Source organism: Echinops telfairi, unplaced genomic scaffold (assembly GCF_000313985.2).
Source record: "Echinops telfairi isolate 266 unplaced genomic scaffold, ASM31398v2 ScPeMD7_2;HRSCAF=8, whole genome shotgun sequence".
In the NCBI taxonomy this organism is placed as follows: domain Eukaryota; kingdom Metazoa; phylum Chordata; class Mammalia; order Afrosoricida; family Tenrecidae; genus Echinops; species Echinops telfairi.
This window is the reverse complement of record NW_022103898.1, coordinates 20,020,025-20,031,542: the sequence shown is the minus strand read 5'-3', so window position 1 is coordinate 20,031,542 and position 11,518 is coordinate 20,020,025. Positions and strand designations below refer to the sequence as shown.

The following is an 11,518-nucleotide window of genomic DNA, read 5'->3' as shown; positions in this document are numbered from 1 at the left end:
GGGGGGGGGGGGGGGGGGGGGTGATGGAGCAGACTAGCATCTGCAAGAGTTGGACATTTGGAATTCCTTCACTCTCCAACTCCTTGGGACTAGTTTGGTATTCTTCCTTACAGAAGAAATTGTTATCACAGTCTTCCCACAATTTGTCAGGTCTTCAGTCATTAATGTTTAATGTGCCAAATCTGTTCTTGAGATGTTATCAAAATCCTGGTGAGGTATACTCCAGGTTGTATTTTGGCTTTTGTGCACTTGTTTTAATTTTCTTCAGCTTCACCCAGAACTTGCATATGAGCAATTGATGGTCTGCGTCACAGGTGGTGCCTGGTCTAGTTTGGGCTGATACTGAGCTTCTCCATCATCTCTTCCCACAAAGACAGTCGATTTGATTCCAGATATTCCATCTGGCTAAGCCCACCATTTATGTTATTGGAAAGTGTTATGTTCTGTTTGCATTGAAGAAGTTGTTCATCTTGCAAAATCCGTCATGAGCCCTCCAGCTTTGTCTCTACCACCAAGGCTTTACTTTCCAGCTACCGGTCCTTCCTCTGTGTCTGTAACGTCCCATCCCAGTCGCAGTCATCATGCACGCCTCTCGAGTGCGTGTTCACCGACTGCAGTCATGCGTTCCTTCACTCCTAGCCCTGCTGGTTGGTGTGTCCACTTGAATGGTAGTTGTAGTAACTGGTCTTCCGTGTAGGCATGTAGCTATTTTTCAATCACAGACAGCATTATGCGTCAAGACAAACCTTTGATGAATGGGATACCACTCCTCTTTAATCTGTCCTTCCCAGCATAGTAAACCCTGTAGTCGACTCCAAATGGCCAATACCCGTCCATTTCAGCTCACCAATGCCTAGGACACTGATGTTTACGTGTTGCATTTCATTTTTAACAAACTTCCAATTTTCCTGGCTCCATACTTCAAATATTCTGCATTCTGATTATTGGTGGATGTGTGCAGCTGTTTCTTCTCATGTTGCACCACACCCATCAGCAAGTGAAGGTCCCGACAGCTGTCATCTCTCCCGTCCGTGAAGGTCGACTCTACTTTGAGGAGGCAGCTCTCGCCCAGTTGCATTTTGAGGGCCTACCAATCTGAGTGGCTCACCTTTTGTCACGGTGTCAAACAGTGTTCCACTGCTATTGTAAGTGTTTCAGTGGCTTATCCCTCAGGGGTGGGCAGCTTTCTCCTTGTTCCTAGACCATTCTTGGAGCCATGGTACTCATAGCGGTTACTCATTGGGCTGCTAGCCACAGGTGAGCAGTGTGAACCCACCAGCGCTCTGCCGGAGAGAAGGCTTTCTACTCCAGTGATAGTTACCGTCTCTGAACCCACCGGGCCCATTCTAGACCTTCCTGTGCGTCTCTGTGGTCCCAGTCTTGCCTGGGCGGCAGTGAGTCTGAGTCTTTTCTAGTCTGTTCTTGCTCCACTAAAACCTGGCCACCGCGGGCGACATCGGGCATAGGAAATTCAGCAACGTGCAAGGCACAGACAAGAGACGGCCATGGCCACTCCACACAGTGACTCAGAGTGGGCTCCACAGCAGCGGTCATGGGACTTGGTAACTTTCTGATCTAGCTTTGTTGATCAGCGTAGGCCAAAAGTCATTTGTCCCTAGGAAATCACAAACTAGCCCCTAAACATGGAAGAAACTAAGAAACTGCCAGGGATGAGTCCTAGAAAAGTGATCTCTTGTTAACCTGAAGCCTAACTCCCCCTTTTGTTCCAGTGAGCCTTTAGAAGCGTATATCTACTTCGGCCCCGTGTACTATCAGAAGCTGAAGCACATGGTACTGGACAAGATGCATGCTCGAGCCCGCGGTCCACGAGCTGTCCTCACCAGGTAAGAGAGATGCGTTCATAAAACAGGGCAGCCTACCTTACTGCCCTGAATATAAGAGTAAGCAGACCCAGCGAACCTTCTGTTTCCCTAGGATGCCAGGGGTCCCCTGACACGGCCGTTTGCTGTGTGCGAGTGTGGTTCCGCGCAGAAAGCTTCACGTATGAGAGTATGTGTGCCTTTGTGCCACGTCCCTATCCATACTCCTGCCTGCACCAAGGTGTGTGTACACAGAAAACACACACAGTATTCGGTGACATAAACCACATTAGAACTTGTTTTAAAACGTCCCTTACTGATGTAAAAGACAACTAACTGCATTTGTATGCTTACTAGATTAAATTCAAGGTAGCCCTGGTCCCCGTCCGTCCCATCCCCTGTGCCTCCTCAGTTCCTGTATGTTGGTGGCCAGGAGAGGAGATGCTACACTGCCAAGTGTCACCTGCTCTTAGTACTCTACTGCCCCGTCAGAGGACACATGGCCGATCTCAACCAGGCTTCCTAGGAGACATTTGACGGCCAACAACCATTGGACTTGGGTGGAGGATGTTGTTGGTATCTAGTGGACAGAGGCCTAGCTGGGCCACTCAACACCCCACAGTGTACTTGGCAGCCCCCACCTGAGAGAAGGACCCAGCTCACAAGACTCATTGACTCAGCTCACATGGGGGAGGTGAGGCACATCCAGGCCTTAGAGTCAGGGAGCCAGGGGTTTGAATCTGTTCTTAACCTTGTCACACCATCATGAACCTTGGCCAGATCACTTACCTGCTCAGCTTCAGGTTCCTCTTAGCGCCAGTGGAGACATTAATGCCTGTCTACTTCACCAGTGACTGGCTGCTGTTTGAGTGGAGAGCTTGTGCAGGGTCAGTCGGGGTTTCAGCAGTTACTGCACTGAGGCTGCTTGCATGTTTTGATTCAGGGGAGGGAAATTGGGGCGGGGGACTGAGTGCTCGAGGGGTGTTTAACCCTGGGAGAGGTGTGCGTGAATGACTGGATCCCTGATCTGAGACAGAGCAGATGCACTTGTCTGTTGAAGTAGACATGTGTGTACTGGAAATGGTGGGAGGTGGAGAGGCTCAAGGCTGCAGTGAGAGCCCGAGCCCTCTCCTCCACTTCCACGTCAGTTACAGCATCCACAAACGATTTCAGACCTACATAAATGTCAGAGCAGCTATTTCCTGTTTTTTGCTTTGTTGTGTAAAAGAAGTTATGACTTCAGTCTGACTTTTGTGTGTTCCATATGAAGACTGGGAGAGGACGGGCTCTCCACTCCCTAAAGAGTTCCAGTCTCGGAAACTCCCAGGGACAGCTCTACCCGCGCCTGTGGGGTTGCTGTGAGTCGGCAGCAACTGGATGGCAGTGCGTTTGTCCATAAGAAGACTGCCGTAGTGTGTCTGTCTGTAGCCAGTGATCTCAGATTGTTCAAATCCAAGTGTTGGGGTCTGCCCACATATGTTCTAATGACCTTGGCTTTGGTGGGTGAGCACTGATGGAGGCACCCCGACTTGCCCAGGGTGCTTCCACCCTGATGCTGCCACTGTGGTGTGTGTTCATTTTAGTGTTTTCCCAAATGGGCATGACTTCCCCTAGGGGGTGCCGGATGCTCCAGGGGACCTGTAAAAGCAGGTTCCCCCACGTTTCCCTGGATTCCTGGGTGTAGTGCAAACGTTCATTGCAGGCCAAGAGGCGAGGTCCTGAGTAGTTACTGTTTGTTTGGTTTGGGTGTTTTTGTTTTTTCCTGAAAAGGGAGCAACAGGGAACCTATGTAAATTTGTCATATGTAAATTGTCTTCAAACAGATAATCTACAACTGAAATCATTTTCCCATTTTAACCTTCAAAGACAAAACCTAAAAATACATAATAATTAGAACATAGGTTGGTATCCACTTTATTAATTCTGAGGGACTAGCCATTAACAACAAAAAGGAAAGTTAAAAGATATAGTAGGATAAAGCAGACAGGACCCCGCACCCTGTCCCAGAGCCCCCCAGACCTATGGCCAGAAGCAGTGCCCTCGAGCTACCTAGGGGGAGTACCTGGATCCACACCCTGGACTCCTGACTTCCAAATGTAGGCTCAGGCCTGGCAGCTGCGTAAGCCACTGGAAGTCCATTCTGGGGACTCACTGCTGTCCAAGTTCGACGTGGCCCTCTAAGGGAGAGTGGGCGTTTTCATTCAAGGAGAGGCCAGCATGGACCACAGAACATTCTCAGCTCTGGGGAAGCTTCCATCTGGCTCAGCCAGTCGGTCCTGCCAGGAGATTCCTGAGCTACTCCAAATGTCACTTTAAGAATCCACTTCTATGTCTCAGCTTGGGTGTAGGTGAGTGTGTTTGAACTGGCGTCTTAGTTGTAAAGCCCCTCCGGGGAGTCCTGGCACCACCTGCTGGGGCGCAGGCTCCTTCGTTTGTTACTAGTTTGATTGGGGACATGCCGCACACTTCCTCCATAGTTCATTCAGCCTTATTTGAGATTGCACAGCCATCACCGTCATCTGCCCCAGCGCGTCCGCCCCTCCTGTCTTCATGGCTGGCTCCTCGTTGCCCTCCAGCCTTTCTTTGTTGCTCCCCATTTGCTCCTCACACCCCACCCCTCCCTACAGCCCCAATGAGCCACACACCAATTCCCAGGTTTCTTCTAGTCTGTCTGGCACAGTCGTGCTGCTTTTAAGTAGCAGGTCACCACCAACCACCAATAGTCGTCTATCTTTTCTCATCTGATGCCCTTGGGGTAGCAGTTCAGTGTCTGTTTTGCTAATGAGACTGAGAGGCCCTGCAGCCCTGTCAAGGTCACCAAGAGGAAGTGAGTGATTGGCATCCAGTTGAGTCTGCCCCAAAGCCTGCAGCTGGGAGCCAGCGCCCAATGCTGCTGCTGCCTGCCTCCCTCTCGGTTGCTTATGATGGTAACACGTTTTTCTAATAACTCGTTCCCAGGCAGCCCACTGAAGGTCGATCTCGTGATGGCGGCCTGCGTCTTGGAGAAATGGAACGTGACTGTTTAATCGGTTACGGAGCCAGCATGCTCTTGCTGGAGAGACTCATGATTTCAAGCGATGCCTTTGAGGTCGATGTCTGTGGGCAGTGTGGACTTCTGGGGTATTCCGGCTGGTAAGTGCAGACCATCTGTCTCTCATACCCCTGGCCTCTGTAATCACTCAGCTCGAGGGGGCCCCAAACCTTAGCCTCACATTCTTCAGCCCCCGCCTGTAATCACTAGCTCACACCTCTCCTCCTGAGCATTCCTCCATCCCGGACTCTGCAGAGACAGGCGTCCTCAGCCCGCATCGGAGTCTGCTTTCCTCACGACAGGCATCGCAGCTTCCAAGGAGGATGGACTTTTTAATCTTCTCTAAAGCAGCTCTTCTAATACTGCTTTTAATGGTCTCTCTCGTCACCAGTGAAAAGCCCTGGTCCGTGCATTGTTGACTCTTAGAATGACAGCGTGTTTGAACTTGAAGGAGCACTGGTGGCATAGTGGGTTGCCTATGAGGCTGCTAACCACAAGGGCAGCAGTTTGAAACCACCCGCCCCTTCACAGGAGAAAGACCAGGCTTTCTAGTCCTGTACACATTTACAGTCTTGGAAACCCACAGGGCAGTTCTACCCTGGTCTCTTGAATTGGAATCTACGTCTTTCTGAGGGCGTAGATGATGTCTGTCTCAGCCACTCATTCAGCAATGTTTAGTGAGGATTTGCTTGGGACCAGACATTGTTCTCAGTTCCAGAGGAGTGGCTGCTCACAGGGAGCCACCCTTCCCATTCCTTCTCCCCATATGCGTCACGTTTCCCTGGCTTTTCCAGCCTGGAGCCCGGTCAGGGTGACGTTACAGTGTAATGGCTGGATGACCCTGAGCCTGCCAGGAGAGACATCTACTCGCTCCTCCTCCTCACAGGCCAGCTCAGAAGATGAGTCTACGTGTTTGGGGTCTGTGTAGCTGGAACCCCTTTCCCACATGTCAGGATTCCATCCCACCACCCTACAAATGATGCCATCCACCACCCTGCAATGCCTGCGCGCTGTCTTCGCGGAGCCCCTTTAACCACCTGGAAAGGAGCCATCCCCAGAGGAAGAGAGGAGAGCCTGCATTGTCAGGGTTCGAGGGCTCTGTGAGCCACCTTGTCCCTGCTCGGTCCCACCACAAAGCCACCTGCCAGGCAGGATCTTCCCGTCAGGCTACCTGCCATAGCTGCACACCAAGGGTCGGGATTCCGGGCTGCTCGGAGCCCAGTGCCTGCCAGGCTGGCTCAGGACAAGCTGGGAACCAGCCGAGGGTTTGGTGTCAAGAACCCATGAGACTGCCGGCGGAAATCACTTCATTGTGAAACCTCTCACCAGGGACCTGGCCCTTTGCAAGGGAGTCTTTTCAAAGGGCGGCCGCAGGGGTGGGCACAGGGTGCTGAGGGTGGAGCCAGCTCCTCTCTTGTTAAGGTGCCCTTGTTAGGTGCTGCACTGCTGACCCAGGTTGGTAGTTCAAACCCCCCATTCTCCCCTGCTCTGTGGGGCAAAGATGAAGCAATCTGTTCCCCTGAAGAGCTGCAGCCTCCGAAGCTCTGGCCAGGGTCACGACGAGCTGGTCTTGACCCCGGCAGTGGGCTTCTCCCTGTCGGTGTGCGGGCAGGCTCTGCATGGCTGGCTGCCATCCTCAGAGGCCTGTTTAGACACACACTGACTGCGCTTGCCACCTGGCCCGGAGACGAGCCCAAACAAAAGCCAGTGTACTGGGAGACACAGCACCCGCCGAGGTCACGGGTCCTACGGCCTCAAATGCAGCACAAGGCTTTGTGGAGAACTCTGACAGGGTGGTGTGGGAGAGCCTTTAAACATAAGGGTCAGGAAACTTGAAAAACATGTCTTTTTCTTCTCTATCTTCTGCTCCCTCTCCCCCAGAGTAAAAAGAACGGACACAGTGGGCCTGGGTCTCTAGTGCATTTGGGAAAGCTGGCTCTGCCCTGCTGGACACCCAGGGGGAGGACTGTAGAGTGGACTGTCCCCACACCACGCTAGGCAGCTCATCTCCTTCCTGCCTAGTTCAGAGACCATCGGGTGGCAGCACCCAGCTTCCGAGCTCGTGGGTACATGGTGTGTTGTATCTGCAGCCTTTTGAAAGAAGACCAAATCAGGGTATGCTTTTGGTTCAAGGGTCTTTACTGTAATGTGGCCCTAACGTGCCGCAGGCCTATTTCTACTCTCATTGTCAGCAGAGAACAATCCGGCCTGCTGTCCAGGACCCTCCGAAGACTGTCCTCCTTGCCTTGCCACCCTTACCTGACCACAGGCCGGGTCAGGTGGGAGGGAGCCAGGTGCTGGTGCTGGAGGAGGAAGCCGCTCTTTAATGAGCCGCACAATGGAGGCTGGATAATTAGAGCAGCTCAGAACCTTGCAACTGGCCTTTTGTCAGTGATTTGCACATTAGTGAGGCATTGCTATGGGGATGTTTACAGCAGGGCTGTTGTTCTGCAGAAGTCACAAAAGAGAAGGCCAGCAGGAAGGCGGGGTGGACTCCCTATTAAGATAATTAGCTCCTGGAAGATGTGTCACTGGACAGTCCTGTCTCGGGCGGGCGCAGCCACAGCCGCAGCCGCCCGCTTGTGCCCCCTCTGCCCTCGGAGTGCAGCTTCTCCCCTTGTGTGGTCACACTCCGGGCTCAGGTCCGCACAAAGGTTACGACTGAAAGCATTCTGGTAAATAATATTTCCTTTAGCTTAAGATGCATTTCTAGAGCAAGAGAGGGGTCATCTTTATACAGAGGTACCTATTGAAGCCTTTTAATTGGTGGAGGAATATTGAATAATCAAGATTGATAGGCTTTGTAGGTGATGAATCGAAACCCATGGGAATTCTAACTAGATCAGGTTGGTGTGAGGGCCCAGCACAGATCAGCAAGCAGGATCCCTGTGTGATCCGTCTTTCCATTTCAGAGCCTGAGCATGGTTCCTGAATGTATTTAATCAATCCAGGAATGTTAAAAATAATAATTCTCAAACTATAGTGCTGTCATGAGGCCTTTATGCAATTTTTTAAAGAGGAATCTTGGTGGCATGGTGGGGGGGGGTGTACACATTAAACTGCGAAGAGCAAGGTCAGCAGTGTTCCCAGGAGAAAGACAGAATCTCTACTCCCATAGGACTTTCAGTCTTGGAAACCGCCAAAGGCAGTTCTGCCCTGTCCCGATACATCTGTTATGAGTCAGAGTCAATCAGATGATGGTGAGTGTATGTAATCATTTGAGAAAAAGTAACTAGCCAAGTTTACATTCTACTGTTGATGCTATCAGTTTGTGTTCAGCCTCTGCAGTGACCTAATGCAGCGTCAGGTCCCTGGCCCATTACTGTCCCCCCCTGGTCACTGGGAACTCCTCTCCCTACAGAGTCCAGTGCCATGATTCTTGAATTCTCAGCCTCCACGCTTTCTTTTTCTTTTTCTAAATGAAGTTTTCCTGGCTGTGAAAATGAGCCCTGCTCACGGTAAACATTTCCCAACTTGACAAACCACACAGGAAAAGGGGCCACCGCCGCCATCCCCACGGAGCAGCGAGGGCCCCTGCGGACTTGTCAGCAGCTTCTCTTGGGGACATCTGTGTTGATCCATGGTTCCTGCTTTGGGGATCGTGAACCCCTCTGAATGCTCATCGTTGAAAAACTATTCCCCATTCTGAAAGGTTCCAGGTGATGTTAGAATCCCGTGCAGGTCCCAAACCCATTGGAAGGGCCCCCTGGGAATCAGACTGTTCAGCGAAATTCCCCTTTCACTGCACCCCTGCGTTTCAGTGAGCATGGGTCTGCTTCAGTGCTTCGTGACTGCACCGGGCCTGTTCTTGTCTGGAAACATCTGCAACCACAGAACCAGTTGCCTGCTGGGCATTGGACTGGTTTTCTGCTTTGAGTTACTAGAAACCATTCAACTGCTGTTTCTTGTCAGTAATCGTGTGCTCCGGCTGCTCTCAAGGCCCTCTATCTGCAGTTCCACTGCGTGTGTCCGGCTGTGCTTCTGAACACTGTAAGCCTATCTTTGCCACGGTTGTGCTCACTAAACAAAAAGTGTGAGGTGTACCTGCCGTACTGCACCCCTGCACAGGGCATCCTCTGTTCCTCACCAAGGACTCTCCATCCTGGTCCTGGTTAGCCCCGAGGCGTCTCCGTCTCCGTCCGCTAGTCCCCGCCTGTAACCTGGAAGGACCTGTGTCTCCACTGCTTCTGTGTCGAGATTAAAACTGCGGACCTGTGGGCCCAGCTGCCCCAGACCCTTGAGGAGTAGAGGGAAGCCATATTTGGGTCTAAAACTTCAAAAAGGAATTAACATTCCCAAGATCCTCTTTCCTTGTAGCCATTGAGGGTAGAAAAAAGATTGACCAAAGAAAATCTTCATCGGAATCAAAAGCAGGTTTGTTAGAATCACACAGGCTGTTACACTGATTGAGCAGAGCTTTGTATGCACACACACACACACACACACTCATGTGAGTTGTGTACAAGGGGTGGTGCGTGGTAAGTACAGCAGCTCTGATACTAATAGGAATAGCTGAGCTTGAAGAGCAAGGGAAAGTCCCGAGCATCCGACTGGCTGTTGTCCTCCTATGTGACACTTGTGCATTTCCCAGTGCAGTGGGAATTAAGGTGTACCATCGGTGTTGCTGTTAGTGACTGTCACATCGGCTCCAACTCCACAACCGTGTGTGGAAGCGATTAAAGCACCGCCGGCCCTGCCCTGCCCTGTCCTCAATGTCCATCTCAAAAAGGCCTCCCTCATTTTAGCGGCCCTCCACATGACCAAACACGATGGCCGTTTCCAAAGATTGACTTGTCCAACGTAAGCAAGATGAGCCTGCTCTCCTCGCTCCTAGACAGCATTCGGGGTGCTTTCTCCGAGACCAGCGCTCCTCGCCAGCACCACAATTCACGTCGTCGCATGGGCCTGCCTCAGAGATAGGAGACCATTTTAAAAGACCACTACTGGGTCAGGTGTACCCTCATCCTCAAAGAGGGCTTCTTCAGCTGGTTTTCCCAGAGCAGTATGTCCTTTGGTTTCTCGTCTGTTGCTGTTGGCGGCATAAATGGCTGCTACAAGGGGAAGGAGACCCTTCTTCTTCCCCGTACTCGTGTGGGAAATACCAGGTACATGACTGAACCAGTTGGAACCACATTCAACAAGGAAAAGAAACCTAATGGGTACATTTCAGAGGGTTTAGACTTAATAAACTCACTCAAAAGAAGTGTATAAGTGGCATCTTGCGTTTTAAGGAGATCTTGAAGGGAGGCGGTAGTAACTGATTCATGTCGCCTGCTTTTTAAAAGCCGAGTGAGCGCGCGTTTTATGCATGCGTGCTAGCGTGACTGAACGTCTAGGAGTGGACAGTGACTCATTTGGGGGCATGGTAATAGAGTTCTGTGGGGAACATCTTCGATTCCTGGGTGCAGCCCTGCCTCTCCGAGTCTCCCTCTAACCTTTGCCTTCTCGGATCCCAGGTGCCATTACTGCAAGTCATCCTGCCACGTGTCCTCCCTGCGCATCCCCTATGCCTGCAAGCTGCTCTTCCAGGAGCTGCAGTCCATGAACATCATCCCCAGGCTAAAGCTATCCAAGTACAATGAGTAGCGGTGGAAGGCGCGCCTCTGGAAAGGAGGCCATCGGTGTGCCCATCTCTGCGGAGCTCCCGCTCCTGTGAATAGTCCCGGGGTCCCGGAGGGGCGGATCACACAGCCCAGAAGATGAGAAGGTCCACGATGCTGAGCCCTGGCCACTCGAGAGACGACAGCCGTGGGGGCCCTGCCGCAGCCAGCCTGACTCACGACAGAAAGGGCCAGAAAGACAAATAAACTTGTTTTATGCTCCCATTTCGTGGTATTTTCCTACCTTACTTTTAAAAGGCAATGTGTGGGGTTCGAGTCTCCCTGCTGCTGTCTAACTGGCACGCGGTCAAGATGAGGGCACGTGCAAGGGGCACAGTGGCCCCAGGCTGTGACGGTGACCCTGACTGGGCGGCAGGTTCTGAGCAGGGTGTGGAGGAAGGAGGCGGCCTGTGTGATAAGGGAATGGCTTCCTTGCCAGGTGCTGCCCCCACCACGGAGCATGCCCTTATACACCCGGGCATCTCCGTAGCCCCACCCCCTACGTCTGCCAACAAGGCCACCTTTTCTTAGGGCCTCTCACTGCTCCTTAGAGCAGCGGTTCTCAGCCTTCCAAATGCCGTGACCCTTTAATACAGTTCCTCGTGTCGTGGTGACCCCCCCAACCATAAAATTATTTTCGTTGCTACTACGTAACTAATTTTGCTACTGTTATGAATCCATGTAAATATCTGATATGCAGGATTTATTAGCCGACCCTTGTGAAAGGTGGTTTGACCCCCAAAGGGGTCGAGACCCACATGTTGAGAGCTGCTGCCGTAGAGGCTCCGGCTAGTGCGGTCCTGCAGTTATGTAGGTTGAATGTCTGAGCACAGTCCCCTGGGCACGCTGTCGTTTCACTGCCCCTGCCACTGTTGCTAGCATGCCAGCCATTTTCTCTTTACCTGGCAGCCTGCCTTCCCTGTGTCTGAGTTGCCCTCCCTGTAGCCAGAGCAGTACCTGTGCTGAGGATTCTGGGTAAAATTAGAGTAATGGCTTGAGATTGCTTCCCTTCGGGTGGCACATTGAACTCTAGTCGCCCAGGACACTGCCAGGTTTTAGACACCAGG

General features: G+C 51.9%; 1 protein-coding gene across 1 annotated transcript in view; it reads left to right on the top strand.

Moving 5' to 3' along the window:
• The window catches only part of POLR3B (RNA polymerase III subunit B), a 140,289-nt gene extending 129,613 nt beyond the window's left edge, over positions 1-10,676 (top strand). The window contains exons 26-28 of the mRNA XM_004700331.2: positions 1,731-1,844; positions 4,779-4,952; positions 10,308-10,676. Coding sequence (XP_004700388.1) covers positions 1,731-1,844; positions 4,779-4,952; positions 10,308-10,437 — 418 coding nt within the window. The 3' untranslated portion in view covers positions 10,438-10,676. The remainder of the gene's footprint in view (positions 1-1,730; positions 1,845-4,778; positions 4,953-10,307) is intronic.
• The last annotated feature ends 842 nt before the right edge of the window (positions 10,677-11,518 follow it).